Raw genomic sequence first — 18,129 nt, forward strand, 5'->3', positions numbered from 1 at the left:
CCCTACCCTGACACTCCTTTAAGGAGCTCCTGCTAACAGTGTGTGAGCACAAACCCCAAGGCATAACCAAATTATGTCTAGTTTTATGTAACACACCTATTTTCCTACATCTGTACGTTTGCTGCAGTCATACATCACCCAGCTGGCCAGAAGACTTGGTGAAAACTTTTTCTAAAGGCACACAGAAATAAACAACTAACCCATGAAATACAGAATGTTACCACATGGCTGAGGATGTGTTTAAGTTTCCATAGAGCATTAAAGCAAAGTAAATCTCTCTTACTTCAATATTCACCTGTCTGAAGGGAAATTATAGGGCTTGTTTGACTTCCTTTATTTTATTTTCTCCACATAGCTATTGAACCAGAGTGTTACTAGTGAAACCTGCATGTCAGGGAACTTGATGAATTGAGAGCAATTATTAAAAAGTGAACCAGACATGGTTAAATCTCAAGATAGCTGGGTGTAAAACAAAGCATTGTTGTACCTGCAATGATGTCATCCATTTGCTCCAAAGCTGCTTCCAGCATGTGACTGGCATCAGAAGCCATGATCTGGGATTTCTTCAGATCTTTACTCCCTCTGCTGAAAAGACAGAATAAACCATATGTATTGCACTGAATAGCCTGATGGCAAAATTTATTTCAATGTCACATTATGCATGAGGCTGCACAAACAAAACCATGCTACAGCTTAGTAATGCAGCCTGGTGATGCACAAATACAGCCTAGGAACAAGAAAATGAACAAAACTGTTCCTGTTCTTGATAAATGATTCATTTTTTGGAAGAGATTTTACTAAAACAGTCAAATGGAAATTAAAAAAAAAAAAAAGGCAAAGAATTTAAAATACTGGAAGTCTGAGATAGTCCTGGTCCTTAACAATGATTTTCTAGGTTCAAAGTTCAGGACATTTCAGCTTTTTCCTCTATGGGGAAAAAAAGAGGATTGACTAAGGCTCAATGAAGGAATGAGGACATGGGGCAAAACATTCCAGCCTATGAGCAGAAATCTGTAGAAACTCTGCTTTTAAAAGTAAAGACAATTCTTCCACAGTTTTCACTCCTCTCTCTACATCCCCATTCAACCTTTCCACCACTCTTCCATGACCCTGAAAATCCAATTCTTTCTGTTCAAGTAACCAAAATGTCCCAGGTATGAGTTCTCTGAAGTTGCTGCTGCTTTAAATCAGGATTAAATACACGTTACTACATGACATTAGGGATAACAAAAAGACAGAAAAACCTTCCAGAGTCTCTGCTGGTGAGTTGGTGTTGCTGGACTCTGAGTTGCAGATGACATTTCCAAGGGGAGAAGAATTTCTGCAGTCCATTTCAGTGCCAGTGAAAGAATCCCCTCTGCAATAAATCCCTTTTTGCACATCCCTTCATGGCTGAAGCACGAGGGCAGTGCCCACACAGAGAGGAAACAGGGCTGTCTCCTGTGCATGAGGCTCACAGGGCTCCAACACTCAGCTCAGAGCCCACAAAGGGCCACAGTATTTTCATTTCTTTCCCATGAAGGCTGTAATTCAGTCTTTTTTGGCATTCAGCCTTCCTTTACAGCGAGCTGGAAGAGCTGTGGTTTGAAAACTGTTCAGTTCTAGCAGCTATCACAAAAGATACCAATATCCAATTACATTATTGGATATTATATTATAATATTATCCATTATTGATAATGGATTGAAATATCCTTAAGTAAATCAGGTTGGGAAGAGTGTAAAGGCAATGGGTCTGTGTTACTGAAATGCCACTAATCTGTGTTTATCATGGCATTACTCATGCTAAAAATTCAAGTGGTTTGAATTGAAACAAATATTACAATGGAAATTTGTACCAAGAAAGCAAAATTATTTTCTTGGAAACTAAGAATCCTGAGACATGGGGTTTTCTCCATGGTGCTGGTGACACATGGACAAAGAAAGCTAATTTATTAAGGATCTCTGTGCTATCAGCATCCTATGTTGATTCCAGTTAATGGGGATAAGCCCAGGATCCAGAGAGACAGATGCAGGGATGAGTCAGAAACTGCAACATTCCAGTTTGAACTCTGCCATTTATGGCTTGTCACTGTGGGTAAGGCAGGATTTAACTTCAGGTCACATTGATCTGAAGAGCAATGTGAGAATGCCCCATCTTTAGTGTCACCCAGGGCTAGGATTAATGCAAATGAATGGGTGGTTTTGGTCCTTAGGGTTTTTTTTGGTCAAAAATAATCTTTTAAGTATGAGCAATGCTAAATTTAACCACCCATGCCACCCAAATATTTCATTTAATGGCACTGGGAATAAAAAATTGTGCTCAGAATAACCTGTAAAATCATTAAGTCAGCTGATAAAAATTTGGAATTTCAGAGGTGAGCTTTCCAGACACATTCCCTGATCCTGCTGCTTCTGCTTATTGGTTTTTGGGAGACTTCCACCTTCTGTTGCCACATCCCAGGCCACCAAAGATCCCTCAGCTGCAGTGATCCTCCTGCCTTGCAGCATTTCCTCTAGTTCAAAGCATCCATAGCACAGGCAATAAACACCTCAGTGTCAGGAAATCCACCTACAGCCAACAGGTGCCAGGGGGGCACCCAGGCTCCCTGTGCCACCAGGAATGCATGGCCACAGCTGGGCTGGCAATCAGGGCAGCAGTATCACCTTTTAATCTTCTTTTTTTTTCTCTGCCAGAGTCGGGATTAAAAGCTTGAGAGAAGGAATTTCGTGTTTGGACTCAGATGTTTATTAATTCTTATCTGTATTGCAGTGAGTGCTGCAGCACTTCTAGCTAACAAGGTAAAAATGGAGATGTATCTCTCTACAAGGCCTTTTAAGCCCAAATTGTCCAATTCAGAACTAACACCTGAATTATTTTTACTTTTAACCCAATAACCAAATACCTGTGGCCCACAATGCAGAATTTTCTATCCCATTACAAAAATACCACCCAGACCCATGAAGAGGAAGGTGAAAAAGAAAGAAACCTCTGCACTAAAACCTCCATCTTGCTCCATATATATTACTATATTCTAAAACCTCAAATTCTAAGTGTTCCACCAAGTGATACCACACACTTCTATGCAAACCACACACCAGTGATCCCAGTTGTGTCACTCAATTTTGGAAGCTTCTCCAAGGCCTCAGGTCAAAAGCAGCGTTCTCTTGGGGGTCAGTGCCTGTCAGCACAGAAAATCTAAAATTCTCAGTATCCAGAGTTCCAACACAGCTCAGAAGAAGGCAGAAAAGGAGTGAAAAACTCTAAATATAGCACAGAGCTATATTTAGAGTGGTTTTGTTTGTGATGGAAGCTGGAGCAGCACACAGCTGCTGGAACAGGAAATGCAGCACCACATTTCTTGTCAACATCTGATACAGCATTTCATAATTTCTAAAGACAAGATCTGCAGTGACAAAGGCACAGAAAATGCTGATACACTGCATTACAAACTTGAAGATTCACTGATGGAAAAACCTCCCATCAAAGGCTTGGCAAAACCCAGAAAGTTTTGCTGAAATGCTGCAGCAGGAGTAAATTTTCTCTCTCCTGCCCACCTCCGCAGCCAGCCTGTTTTATTTGTATTTGCTGCTTAACTGCACTAAGCTATAGCAAAACCTGCTGATCAAACAAGGATTTATTAATAAAAGCAGTGTTCTTTGCTCCAGAGAGATAATGTGATATTACTTGCTTGACATCTTTTTCTAGACAGACCTGTTGCTTGTGCTCCAGGCAAGTCTCACTTTCCCAGACACTCCCTTCTTAGAGCTTGGCTGTATTATGAAAAGAGTTTTTTACATTTCCTGGGCTTTCAGCTACCATTTCTGATCTAATTCTACAGAAATATCTTCAAAGGCAAAATATTTAAAAATTATTATTAAATAACAAGACACTTGTAACAGTCCCTCAAACAGGATCCTTCTGTTTGCTGGTATTTTAATTACAAGTATTTTTTACAGTTTTCATTCCTGAATGGCATCAACAGATGAAGAACACCATGACTTATTTACTTATGTAAATATATACACCTATTCTAAAAAAAACCCCAAGTTTCTTCAGCTTTGTTAAGGAATGAACAAAATCTACCTCTCACATTAAAAGCTTCAGTATAAGCAAATTCTAACCTTTAGGATTTATTAGATGAATTCATATGCCAGCAAAATAGAAGAACCAGGCTACTCACCTTTTCAGGTCTCTAGGAGGACAAGAATTTACTTTTCTGCCTGATCAGTAAAAATTCCTTGCTATTAATAGCCAAAGTTTTACTGTTAAGCAGACATAAGTCTAAATTATCACCATCCTTTCTAAGCCACATGCTTATACTAATTTAGAGCCCAGCCCACAGAGATATTGCAACCCTGTTTGTTATAATTGCCTAAGTGATGAGATCTTCCAGGAAGTGCAGACAAAGCAAACTGGTCTGAATTCCTGAAATTTATTTTGCTAAGCTAGTTTTACACTGTAAATCCATCTAATCTGAGATTTGCATTTCAAATAAAATGAAAAATCTCTGGTAGAACTTTAGTGCTCAGAGACAATATCCATTGCAAATTTCTTAACCTACATCCTCTATGCAAAACTACAACTTGCTGTGCCCAAAAGGAACGTAATATTTAGCAGACATACTCACTGTGAGCAAGGTGTCCTTCAGAATGATGAAAAGTCTTAATTAAATTTGAATCTTTCATGGCTGGCTTGAACCAGCAGCCACCCAGAGGTAAGAATATGAACAATGTGGATTTAGGCAACTCAGACGCTTTCCCAAGGTTGATCATAATGATGAGGCTGCAAACTTTATCAATTACAAGGGCTTTTGACAGAAACTCCAGAAATCCAGATCTTTGTGGCTTATGAATTCCTCTTACATTTAGAAGTTATAATTAAGTACCACCACCTTTTTTTTTTTTGTTTTCCTGGGATGGATAAATACATGTTTGTAAACTGTTTAAATACTCACATCTGAGCATTGCTTTGTTCTTAATGGCACAGTGAAATACCGAGTGCCTTGGATAAACCCCAGCAGTCCTCCAAGCTTTCCCTCCTGGTGACTCCAGCCCTGGAATGCAGAAATGTGCCCAAATTCCACCCTCTCTCTTTTCCCCCTTTCTTTTCCCCCCAGCCACACTCTGTGCAGCATCCAAACAGGAGCACAGCCACTGATCCATCCCTCCAGCACCATCAGTCACAAAAACTATAAATTCATGTTGGATCCTGGCCCCTAGAACCTGCTGTGGCTCTCTAAGATAATCCTTAGTCCTAACTAACAAACAATTCAGGGGACAGAATTATTTCTGATGGTCACTAGAACGCTGCTTAAATCTCATTTATTTCTTCATACAGACAGTACTTGCTCTATTTCCCCTTCACTGGGCTAGGAGAAAAGTAAAAAACCACTTTTTCATTGATTACTCATTCTGTAATTAGTAAAACCAAGACTATTTCAAAGGGTTTTTAAAGAATAGCTAGAATACGAATGAAAAAAAAATTGATTTTCAGCTGGAAAGTGCCCACACTAAGGCAGGATGGGCAGCTCTAAAGAGAAATACAGGTCAGCCAAAGCTGAACAAAGACCTGATAGCAAATTACCCCAGGCAGGTGACAGAACTGCTCAGGTCTCTGTTGAACCTGTTGCTGGGGGTCATTATGTGAGGAGATATCCTTGAGTGAAGCACAGCACCTTGGCACTGTAAAACCACCAGATTTGTGATGAGTCAGAGCATAAAAAGCATAAAGCAGTGAAGCTTTTAAACACGGTATACTAAATAATTTGATTTAAAACATGAATGGAACAGAGCACAGTTAAACTTGCTGCATTATGAAGCGGCAAAGTCAAAGCCAAACATCTCTATTGAAAAATAAAGGCATTAATTTTGCTAATAGAAGTCTGAATTTCAATTTTGGGGGGAACAGAACCTCATAACAACTCCCCCACAGGCCTGGTGGATATTGAGTTACAGTTCCTACTGGTCCCAGAACCAAATTTCCTGACTCATGTTTGCACAAAGTCTCACCCCCCTGATAAAAGCTGACGCTGACAGAATGGCATGTGCACTGGGAGCTCTGCTCAGCTCCTCTCCAACACTTCCAGCAGCTGCAGGAAGCCCTTCATTCCTCAGTGCTGCTTTAAACCTTGTCCAGAAGAGCTAAAAAAAAGCCCTTCACCTTTTGATTTCATATTGTTATCAGATATTTAAAGTTTTCTATGTTACACACAGTATAAAAGTGTTACAGCTTCTGACTTTGCAAATCTTAAAACCAAAATTGCATTAGTTGTTACTGTATTAAGTCCAAAAATTATTTTAGTTTTAATAAAAATTAATGTAATTATTTTAGTTCACTTCTCTGTCACCTAACTTGTTCCAGTTGTTAGCTAGTTAAAATTTAACAAAAAGAAAGCAACACAATGAATAAATAGTTTGGATAGAAACTTCAGCAGAACAAAGCCCTACCTGATAAAATGCACGAGAGGAAAGTTTCTGAGCCAAAATATGAACATTTCTCCTCTTAAAATAAACACATACAAAAGTCAGATTTGGTATTGCAGTTCACATCTAGTTCAGAGAGTTTTACAACTAAGAAAAGCTAGATCCTCAAAATTTAAACATTTAAAATAAACTCTGGGGTTTTTTTTTTTAATTTTCCTTCCAATCTCACTGGCCTCAAGGTCACAGCTCTGAATTTTCTTCCATGAAGGTCAACACTTCAGTGAGATCTTTGAAGTTACTTAAACCCAGCTCCAGAGCCTGGGAAACTGCTCAGGCCACACCTTGCCCATGTCCTGAAAGCAAATTCATGCTCTGGTAAATTGAAAGGTGAGGAGTTATGATACAAGTGAACACAGAATTCATGCCCAAATTAACTCTGCCCCAGAGTGAAGCAGAGGACAAACCCTTGGCAGCAGTGGGGAGAGGTTAGGTAGATATGACAAGCAAAATTTTCAATGCTCTCCTCTGTAAAACTGAAAATTTAGGCAAACTAAACAGTGCTAACACAGGGCCAGATCTTGTATCTCAAAGAAATGCATGGAGGTCCAATTTTCAAATCTCCATTTCTCCAGATCCTTGATGTACAAAGAGCATCATTGTAAAAACCAACAGAGAGCAGACACAGGCAGCTGGCAGAGCTGGTGCAGCCCATGCAATTCAGATTTTCAGAAGTTTTGCATTTCTGATTTTTAGAAAAATGCCTCTAGAGAATTACATGATGACACAGGTGAAGGAGTGGATGCTCCCATGCAGAATAAAAGGCAGGAATCTTTACAGAACCAGCTCACTCTGGAGGTTTGGAAGAGTGGAGAGCACTAAATGCTCCTTAGGATGGGCAGACTCTGGAATAGTGAAGGAACTGGCACCAGGGGATGATGCTGAGGGACCCAAGACGGGTTTTTCTGCAGCACAACCTCAGAACAAAGGGCATTCCTAGAAAACTGATTCCCTGCAACCCATAGAGGCAATTCTCATCCAAAAGATATCCAAGGTAAAAAACCTGAGTTGGACTGCACAGAGGAACAGTTCAACACAGCCACAACGAAGAGAAATATTTCTTATGAATATTTATTATTACAAAACTACTCTTGGGTTACTCTGATTATGAAGCTCTGTCCTGAATTTCCCTCAGCTTTACAAATGTGACACTGAGGCTCTTGTGAAGTCTAAACTCACCTTTAGATGTAAAGGCTGAAAATGTGTACTAAAAAGTCAACTTTTTGACTTTGCAAACTTCATCTTCATGTGAGTGTTTTTCCCCCCTTTGAAACATTCTGTGCAGTAATTTATAAATAAAGGCTGAATATTGAATATTACCCAACCTGCATCTGTGGGTACAAATATGCTGAATTCATACTAACAGGAACTGACAGTATCAAGCACTTCTGTATAAATTGAAGCTTCAGTAGCTATTTTGAGGAAAGTGTCTGTGGGAAACAAAGAAAAAAAAAAACATACTTCTGCTGGAACCAGCAAATTCAACAAAATTGAATCCACTTGGATTAACAGTGCTAAAGTGGGAAGAGCAATTGGGTCATTGTGAAAAGCACCATATTCCACATTACTCAGCATAGCTACAAAAATATAAATTTTAACAGCTGTGCCAGTTTAATGCCTGTGCTTACAAACAAAATATTCCTATACAGATTGCTTCCTGAAGATTAATGATAATATCTTTGGGGAAACAAGCTATATTCATGTTTTTACTCTTTTTCTGCCTCAAGAGCAGGTACCCAAATAGATTATTTCACCTGGTGTGCAGAGACCAACCCACACACAGAGCAGAGTTGCACTAGCTGTCGAGTTGGCTTTCCTCCTTATCTTGGGAATTCTGCCCAAAGTCCCTGTGGCCTGAAAATTCTGTGGTTTTTTGGGCCCACTCTCAGTGGTCCATCCTTCTCCTCAAGCTTTGTTAAATTCCCCCTAAGTCTGAGATCACTGATCGTGTCAAGCCCTAAACTTTGACAAGACAATTCTGTGGACAAGTAACTCATCATTCCAGCACCTGGACATCCTAACCAAGAGGCAAGAATTCTTCATGGCAAGTAAAACCTTCATTGGAAGTGACATCTTTTGTTGGTTTTGCTCCTCCATTGCTCAGAATGAGGGAATTCTTACTCCTTGCAGAACTGGCCAACACTAAGGAATTATCTGTATCAAACCCTGTGCCCACAGCTGGGTTTTAAATCCCAGCCTCCTATCATATTCCTATCCATACTTAATGGAGTAACATGATTTTCTGATTTTGAACAAAAAAGGCATTATACAGGCAGGCAGTGCTGCCAGACAGACAGAAGACATCCAAGAGCAGTGTTTAATACTTTTAAGATTCACAGAGGTGAGAGAAACATAAAACATCCCCCAGCTGAAGAAACATTATTACAGGTGGCAAGAAGAACCCTTTATCCTTGTTTTTGCAGGGAATCCTAGGAGGAAAGTGAATAGCAAGATGCCTAGAGACAGGTTAGGCATGCACTGACATCAGAAGCTGACTTTAGAGGGAAGCAGAGCAGCCCACAATGAATGTGACAAGACACAGAGGCCTCCCCAGTGACCTGTGTGATGGGGGAGCTGTATTTGCTCACAGAAACACATATTTACCTAGGGAAGGCTCCTCAGGGATCCACTGAAAACTCACTCAGTTGCTCAGCTCTTGTATTTCACACCCATCTCTGTGCACTGCTACTTTGCCTCTATCACCACAAGTAAAACAAGTTAAGCAATAATAAGATGATAATTAAAAAACAAGGTAATTGTATATCCAATTTTGAATATCTGAGGAAAACACTGTGCTGCTTCCACAAAGTGGATGCTCCTATGGCACAGGATACAGAAGAGATCCCAAAATTCTCCTGCCATATATTGCACCTTTCAGCATCAACTGTGAGAAGTGCACTCAAGGTCTGACTATCACCACAAGTAAAACAAGTAAAGTCATAAGATGATAATTTTAAAAAAAGGTAATTGCATATCCAATTCTGAATATGTGGGAAAACCATTTTTTTTTTAATTTTAAAAAAAGGTACAGTAATTTCACGATTATAAGCCGCACCTGATTATAAGCCGCATGTTACAATACAGGGTGTGATAAAAGGTATCTATTCTATCACCATCTGTTGAGGGTGGGGGCAGTGATCCTTATCTCCATTGGAGATATTCTGCTAATGGGCCATCCATTGAAACCAGGCAGGGCATTGTTCTTTATCTGTTCACAACCCATCCTTCCTCCAGCCAGTCATTTTCTGCTCATGGCCATTGAGTCCCACTGTGGCACTGATAAAATTACTGCATCCCATTGGGAGTTGCTCCAGCCAGGGGGAAGAGCCCAACATTTCTTACCAAGATAAAAACAGAGGTTTGGGGACACTAAGGGAGCCCCTTTCTCCACTGGACTCCAGAGGAAAACCGGATTTCTCCACATCACCACTGGACCTCCAGAGGGAAACTGCACCTTGTACAGGAGCACTGCTCCAACTGAGCCACATCTGTCACTGCAGGAGGATGCAGCCACCATTTAATGGGACTGCTGCCAACACCCTGCCTGATGGGGTGTCAGGTTGTACTCTGACTTTGTCAGGGTTTGCAGTTTGTTTCTTTGTACTACTGTATTTCTAATTTAATTTCCCTAGAAAAGAACTGTTATTCCTAATTCCCATATCTTTGCCTGAAAGCCCCTTGATTTCAAAATTATAATAATTTGGAGGGAGGGGGTTTACATTCTCCATTTCAAAGAGAAGTTCCTGCCTTTCTCAGCAGACACCTGTCCTCCAAACTAAAACAGCAACTTTTTGTTCTTTGTCCATATATAGGCCACAACTGATTATAAGCCGCACTTTGGGTTTGGACCGAAATTTTAGTCTAAATGGTGCGGCTTATAATCGTGAAATTACTGTATGTGTCATTTCCAGGTGGAGACTAATGGCTCAGTAAAACTTTAAAGTTTCCATATTCCAGTTCAGTCATTTGGGCTCACAGATTTGCTAAAACACTGATTTCTGAAAGCTTTTGGAAGTTTTGCAAATCACCTGAATGCAAGACCTGAACTTAGGAATGGATCTGTTCATAAACTCAGAGCTCTTCTGGGTTTTATGAACATATTTACAGCTAAAGGTCAGGATGCTGTCAGCATATTTCATCACTGGGGTGTATTTAGAAGATCCCTTTTGTTCTCTGAATTCCTCTTATTTTTAGGGCATGAAAAACCCACAAGTTATTATGAACATACACAGGATTGCTCTGGATTCCTTTCCAGATTTTGATAAGTATTTAACTGCTTGAACATGAACAATGACACAAAAGGATTAGCCAAATTAAAAAAAAAACAAACCCCTGTAGTTAAAATTCTACTACATGTTACTTTCAGCCCCAAGAAAAACTCTTCCATATGGTTGAAATAAATAGAAAAATTAAAAATTCTAGACTATAACTGTAGCCAAAACAATATATTGCCATTAAGTTAGTCAAATTTTACTGCCTCTGAAATAAATGCACTAAATACCTTTGTACTGACATAGCAGAAAACTGGAAAAAGAATTCTTACATTACTTTAGAGGGCAGAAGTCATAAAATGCACTTTCAAAAGCAGGAATGACACCTGGAGCATACTGACCCCAGGGTTTTACACATTTACACAGAGTATTCCATGTTAAGACTCAGAGCAGCTTTTTAGAACTATTTGAAAACCCTGCTACTCGTATTTGGTGTGTGAATACACCTATGGGGTTTCCTGAGGTAATAACTTAATCTTGTATTTTAATGCTTGATAACAATGCTTGTTTATTAATACAGCCACAAAATGAAATTATTTCAGGCTAATGACTTGCAAAGTCCTTTAATCCCTAACAGCTACCAGCTGATTCACCTGCATGAAAAGTTTCTCAGAAGTGTCTTGCATTTGGGACCACTTGCATGAAAAATCAAAATCAAATCTAGACAAAAGAATAAAGTATTGCCATGGCCATCTGTTAGATAACATTATCTTTTGCTTCTATTTCAGGAGAGAAAAGGGAATCAGAATTCACTATCAGTTCCTTCAGTTTATTTAATTGTCCAGAAAATGGATCAAAGTCTGCTTCCATGTCAGTAATTGTGGCATCTTTGTACTCTTCTATTAAATTTGCAAGGAAAATTTAATTTGCTGTTATATAAGAGAGATTTAGTCCCCTTTGTTTCAGTTGTTTTCAAACCTCCAAGTAGAAATATTCAAGACAGTTCCATTAATTCCAAAATAATATAGATCCTGTCTGTTCCTGTTTGAAAAGAAGAATATGGTCACGTTGGCAAACACTAAAATACAGTTCTTTCATGAAGAATTTTTTTCCCCTCTGTTAGTGCTTATTGAGAAGGGGCAGTTTTGCTTCAAGACATGAAATGTAGCAGTTCTGTTTACTTATTAGTTAAGAAAAGCAAATAGAGCACATTTACAGAGAAATTATATTTAAGAACATTCTGGGCATTCTGCCTAGCATGGCACTTTTATCAGCTCTACTCATTTGGGAGCTCTTCTTCTAAGTACCCAAATCTGGGTTTCCAGAGGAAGTGAGCAGCTGCTACTCCCATTTGCAATTAGTCCTGGATAATCAGAAGCTTTGATTAAATAAAAACTCCAAATGGCCAGTGGATCCCTGCTAAATTTGAGAGTATGAATTCCTCTTGTAACCAACCATTTCCCCTGAACACAAACTCCTCTCCCCATGCTAAAAAAGAAAAAAAAAAACCAACCAACCAATAAAAAAAAAAATAAAAAACAGTTTTCTAAAATCTTTCTTTTGCCAGTTAAATGAGAACCAGCTGCACTTCACAATCTGCAGAGGAAACTGAAGATGCTACCAAGTGTCCTAATGAAAATGGAGAAGGCAATCAAGGCAAAACAGATTTGGACCTCAGTTCTTGAAACAGTTCACTAATCCTTAGCCTGATTTACGATTATTATGAAATGTTGCACACACTGGGCATGGTATGGGTGAGTGACTACTGAGGGTAATTCAGTATTTTTCACAAGACAGCAGCACTGTGCTCTGCAAAACAGGCCAGGATAGACCTTCTTCTTGTACAGAACCTTGTTGGGACAACTTGCCTTTCTTTTTGTGACAAAGGTTCCAACAGGATTTTCTTTTCATTCATGCCAAGTCTGCCAGAGCAAACTGAAAACTGCACTTTACAGTTTCATGTAAAATTTCTACTTTGCATGCATTCGGTTTTCTAAATTGAAGAACGTTTTAAGCCAAGAAATATTTAACAAATCATTTATAATGCCTGGTTTAATATAATCTGTACTAATATTAAAATACTTTGGATGTCTACTTCTATTTGCTGCACACATACTTTTATTTTATTTACAGAAGAATACTTCAGGAAAAGAAAATATGGACCTCACTAATTTTTCTTTTCTTCAGATGTAGTGAACACACTCTTTAAGAGAATATCCTTAAATACAAAAAAAATCCATATCTTACTTTCATAAGTGGCTTGTGCTTGTTTCCTACCTATCCACATAAAACAGGTTATCTGCTAGAGATTTTTATTTTTTTTTTTTGTCTGGAGTGAAACATCAGAATTCTTCTGTTTGGGAGCTGACTGGATTATGTTCATTAGTTTATGCTCATCCCAGAAACACACTCATAAATCTTACTGCAATGCCCTTAGAATAAGATGTTCTGATTATGCTTTATTAAAGCAGATGCTGCCATCTGCACTGCAGAGGAATAAAAATATGATTCACTACATTCAAAACAGTGGCAAATACCTTCCCCTGTCCAGATAAGAGTTCTGAAATAAAGTTTGGGTTGAAAATGGGGCAAATTGGAAATAAAACTTCTTTTTTCTTTGGTATGAGCAGTGCATACAGAAGAAAGGAGACAACCCCAGCTCTGAATGCAGAGACCAACCAGACTTGTTTTCAGAAGAGGGTGAGGTAAAACAGGAGTTCCCATACTGTAAGTGCTGGAAATGCAGATTAGAATGCAACAGCTTAGATTTATCTCCACTAATGACTAGAACTGCACACAATCTGCTGATCTTGAAGAGCAGCGAGACCTGAGCAGCAAGTGAATCATTCCCTATGAATATTCACACACTTGATGTTGCTTTAATGCAAACAGTGCTCCCAGTCAGCATGGGATGAGCAAGATTTTAACAGAGGCATCCTCTGGACCTGTCTTTTCCTTGACTTTGAGCCTTCAGGGTGATTTCACCCCTCCAAACCAATGCAAGGTTTTGTTGAAGGAGAATCAGCTGATCTCTTCTCTCCAAGCTCACATCTGCTTCAGGAAACCACCATCAATTATTTCCTTGGGTGATATGCCAAAGGCTTCCCATACAATCACCAGCTCATACTGGCAACTTTTTGCAAGTCAGAGCCATTATTTAGGATTCCTTGAATGGCACATCCCATCTGGTCACATCAGGTTTCTTATCTTTACCCCTCTATAAACTGTTCTATTTTAAGCTGTATTCAATCTTCAACTTTTATCCTCAGTTACTTCAGATTTAACCTGGAAAATTTGACTAAACAGAGAAACAAAGTGTATTTTATACATTGCATACACAGAGTTGAGAAAACCACTAATGGTTCCCCATTTGTTTGTTGGTGATCTGAGAGAGAAATAATGCCCTGTCTTAGGCATTTGAAGATACCAAATTTTCTATTTTGATTAGTTTGAAAATATTCAGCTCTTTCCCTCAGCAGGGTTCAGTCACAGGTTTTACAGAAATCCTAGTAACCCACACAACAGCCATAAAAATCTTGCTTTACAGGTTATCAAATTAGAGTTTAAAATCCAGGTTGTGCTTAAAGTCCTTTAAACCACCACACTGGAACTTGGCAGATGCACATTATAAACACAAATTGACCTAGACTGGCAACAGTGCCATCAGGATTCACTTTTTATGTTTATTTCAGAAAGAAATTATCCTTGTAATTGAACTGCTTTGTTCTCTGCATCAATGAATTGCCAGACAAGAGCAAAGTGAGCTGTTGAGAAATGGTTTTATAGCAAATAAACAGGTGAAGAGGGAAACGAGAGGTAACTGCAATGTTACAAGGTCAGAGAGGCTTGAAATAAAAATGTCACACTAGAATATACAGGCAGAAGCATCTAGCTACAAGGAAAAAAAAAAAACCAGCTTTATTTTGTTGCTTAGTGTGCACCTGTGTAAAAGAAGAACTAAAATGTTGTAAAGGTGTGACAGGAAGAAATTCAAGGGTTACCAAAGGCATCACCTGAGAGCTGGTGCTTAGACAAGGTTAAAGAACAGCCTGAGCAAAGGTGGGACTCTCAGTTTCCTCAGTTTCAAAGCAGCAGCTGAGTTTGAGAGCCCTGAACAGACAAAAATCAAACTGGGGAAAATTTAAAGAACTTAATGTGCTGCTCAAACTTTCCAGTTCTCATGATGTTGACTGAAGCAAAGTTATTTCATACACACCCACAGAGCTCTGGTAAGGGTCCCTGGAGGGACACCCACTGCTGATAAATCCTCTCCAGCAGCTTAGGAGATTTCCAAGGTTGTGTCTAAAGAGATTGAAGTGATCTCCGGGATGAGATGGCAATCAGGAATGATAAGCATCTCCAGAGACTGGAATGATGCCACTTCTCTGATGGAAAAGTGACTTCTGACTGTCCTAAACAATGTCCTTTTCTGCACTGTTGGAAAAGATAGAAAAGCCTTTCTTTGTACAGCACCTTTACTGAGTGATCATTACCATAAATCACATTTCCTTATTCATCATTCTCTGCTTTGGCAATCTAAACCATCCCATTACAGACCTGTAAAGCAAGGAGCAGGATTCACCCTATTGCTCTAAATGTCTTTTCTGGGGAAGGGAGCAGGAGGAAGGAGGATTTTTGGCTAATAAGCAGAGCCCATGGAGGCCCTGCTTTACCTGTGTGAGCACAGTCCTTTGCTAATTTTACCAGGTCAGGGCTGCCTGAGCTCAGACATATCCTTAGCTGTAGGGAAAATGAGCTGAACTCCTGCTCTGCCTCTGAGCAGCCCAACAAAACTGACAGCAGTGTCTGGGGATGAGTGCCTTGTGGGTTTTGTGGGAGTTTGTTTGTTTGTTTAGAGGAGACCAGAAAGAGGCAAACAGGAGACAAGTTGGGCAGATGAGGGCCGGAAGCAGAGCTGCACATGGAATAGCAAAGAGGTGGCTGCTGTCTCTTGTTCTGCTTCATTTCCTCATCTTGTGGAATGGGACATTGTCCCTGTGCCTTCCCTGCCTGCTTGCTGGCACTACCAGTGTGTTGAGGGAAGGTGATTTTTAAGGTTCCACTCTACTCTTGTCTATCTGTTCTCTTCCCATCCTCTATCCAAACACTCTTTGCTACAGAGAATCACATTTTGCTGCCTCTGGAGAAACCCCAACTCAGAGTAACAAGCACAACAGTAAAATGGGAGGATGGATTTAAGAGCCCAAAACCATTTCTGTGGTCAGTGCCCACACCAAACATTCTCCCTTTGCTTACACCCACCCACCCAGATCACTTTTCCACACTGCTGGTACCACGTGGAGAAACAAGAAGAGAGATCAGATACAGGATGAGTGAGGGGAAGACAGCTCTTATATCTTATATTCTTTCCCTACCTCCTTCCTGCTTATCCCCTTGTGCATGGGAGTGAAATCAGGATGGCAGCAGTGCCCTCTGCCACCATCCCCCTGATTCCTCTGCTTCCTGGGGAGGGAGATGAAAGCAGCCAGGGAACCTGGGATCAGGGAGCAATGCTCCCAGCCCAGCTCCTACCACGTTCCAGGCACACAGATCAGCCAGTTTCTGCCCCCTCCCTTTAATCTGGGCTTCCCATAGGGCAGAGTCCCAGATGTGTGACAGATAAGCTGCTCTATATTTTGTCAAGACACTTGATTACTACCTGGCTTAGGTAAATAAAGTGTTTAAGTTTCCAAAAGTGATGCTAGCATTAGTTCAAAAGAGTTACAGGCAAGTTATGAGTCTCTACAGCAGAATAAAAACTTCAGCAGCCAGTGGTGAGACCAATCTTGGGTTAGCCCTCAGCTTAAGGCTTCTTACTTGAAATTATTTTATACATTATAAATTATGGGTTTCCTTCAGGTTCAAGAGGCATTTACAATTGTTCTCTACTGGAATCATGAGCAAGTGGATGGAAAGCCCATATCACTTCAAAAACAACACCCCATATTTGCTTATGTTTGTCCCAGTCTGACCTTTCACTTTTCTGGTATACAGAGTCTTACTCCAAGTGTTTCCCCATTAGAAAGATGGAGAGAAGCATAAAGATTCATTAGCTTTGAAACAAGTTCATACAGCAGATGCAAGTAAAAATCAGGAACAAAGGCAAAGTCGATAAATAAACATGGAAAGTGTAATTCTTCCTTCTTTGCTCTCCCACCTCCTCTTTCCCCATTTCCATACAAGTTTCAGAATGAAGTTCTTCATGCACTTGTTCACATATTTCCCTTTTAGAAAAACAACAAAACAACCCTAGAAAAGTGCCCCTCATTGGTTCCCCTCCTCCCACAACCCTAAAATCAAAAACCTGAGATTACCAATCACGTTTTTAGCCGTGGAAATACAAAATATGTGGCACATGCAAACCTTCCAAAGCACACACCCAGGCACAGCCGGACCCGCAGCTGCTGACCTGCCAAAATCACATTCTGCATCTTCTTCTGAGCAAGGGATGTGCACCAAGGAGGGGGGTCCTTGTCCTTCTTGCTGATGTTAGGAGGAGGTTTTTTTGTCATCCATGGGATTGGGGATCACCTGGCATCCCCTTATCCCTGCACTGCTCGAACAGCCAGCTTCATTTCCAGCTGCTTTACCCCTGTTTTAAACAACCTTCATGGCGCTTTTTTTAATAGCTAATTAATAAAAAGCTCTAAAAAGCCAGGGGAGGGGAGGAAGGGGAGAGTGGGGCTGCAGCTGGGTGTCATCCCTGAATGCACCCCCTGCCCTAGGGCAAACCAAGCGCTTCATTTACCCACCCACCCCCCAGCCCAGCTGGAGTTTGGGAGCTTTTCTCACCGCCAGAATAAACATTTCCCTTGGAGGAGCCGCGGCCGGCGGGATGGAGCGGGATGGAGTCACAGCGCCTGGAACAGCGCTGAGCTGGACCTGATGATCCTGATCCTCCCCTTGATGATCCTCCTGATGATCCTGACCCTCCTCCTGATCCCGATCCTCCTCCTGATCCCGATCCTCCTCCCGATCGCGCTCCGCAGCGCCGGGACCGCGCAGCGCTCCGAGCGCTCCGAGCGCCGCAGCCCGGCCCCAGCTCCTGTTCCTATTCCGGGTCCTGCTCCTATTCCCGGTCCTGTCCCCGATCCCGGGTGCTGTTCCTATTCCCGTTGCCGGTTCCCGGTGCCGTTCCCGTTCCCGGTGCCGTTCCCGTTCCCGGTGCCGCCCCTCAATGACGGCGCCCGGCGCTCCGGCCCCCCCGTGCGGGCAGGTGCTCCAGGGAATTCCTGCGCTCAGGGAATCCTCTGCATTTCCCCCCATCGCTATTGCTGGGAAAAAAACTGTGCTGTTTTCATAACTTTATTTATTTATTTATTTTTATTTTTATTTTCCGGGAGGTTTTTCCATGTATTTTCCATCGTAGATAGTAATGACTGAGAAAAAAAGCTAAAATCAGGTGTTTCTCTACTTAAAGCACTTCTTGCCCACCTCAGTTCCCTTTGGAAAATAGG

At 40.8% G+C, this 18,129-nt stretch overlaps 1 protein-coding gene across 1 annotated transcript in view; it reads right to left on the reverse strand.

Annotated features, from left to right (window-relative positions):
• PPFIBP2 (PPFIA binding protein 2) overlaps window positions 1-17,840 on the reverse strand; it is an 86,143-nt gene extending 68,303 nt beyond the window's left edge. Inside the window, 2 exon segments of the mRNA XM_033063621.2 lie at window positions 488-585; window positions 17,465-17,840. Coding sequence (XP_032919512.1) covers window positions 488-551 — 64 coding nt within the window. The 5' untranslated portion in view covers window positions 552-585; window positions 17,465-17,840.
• Between the last annotated feature and the right edge of the window lie 289 nt (window positions 17,841-18,129).

The sequence above is a fragment of the Catharus ustulatus genome, chromosome 6, assembly GCF_009819885.2.
Source record: "Catharus ustulatus isolate bCatUst1 chromosome 6, bCatUst1.pri.v2, whole genome shotgun sequence".
NCBI classification, from domain to species: domain Eukaryota; kingdom Metazoa; phylum Chordata; class Aves; order Passeriformes; family Turdidae; genus Catharus; species Catharus ustulatus.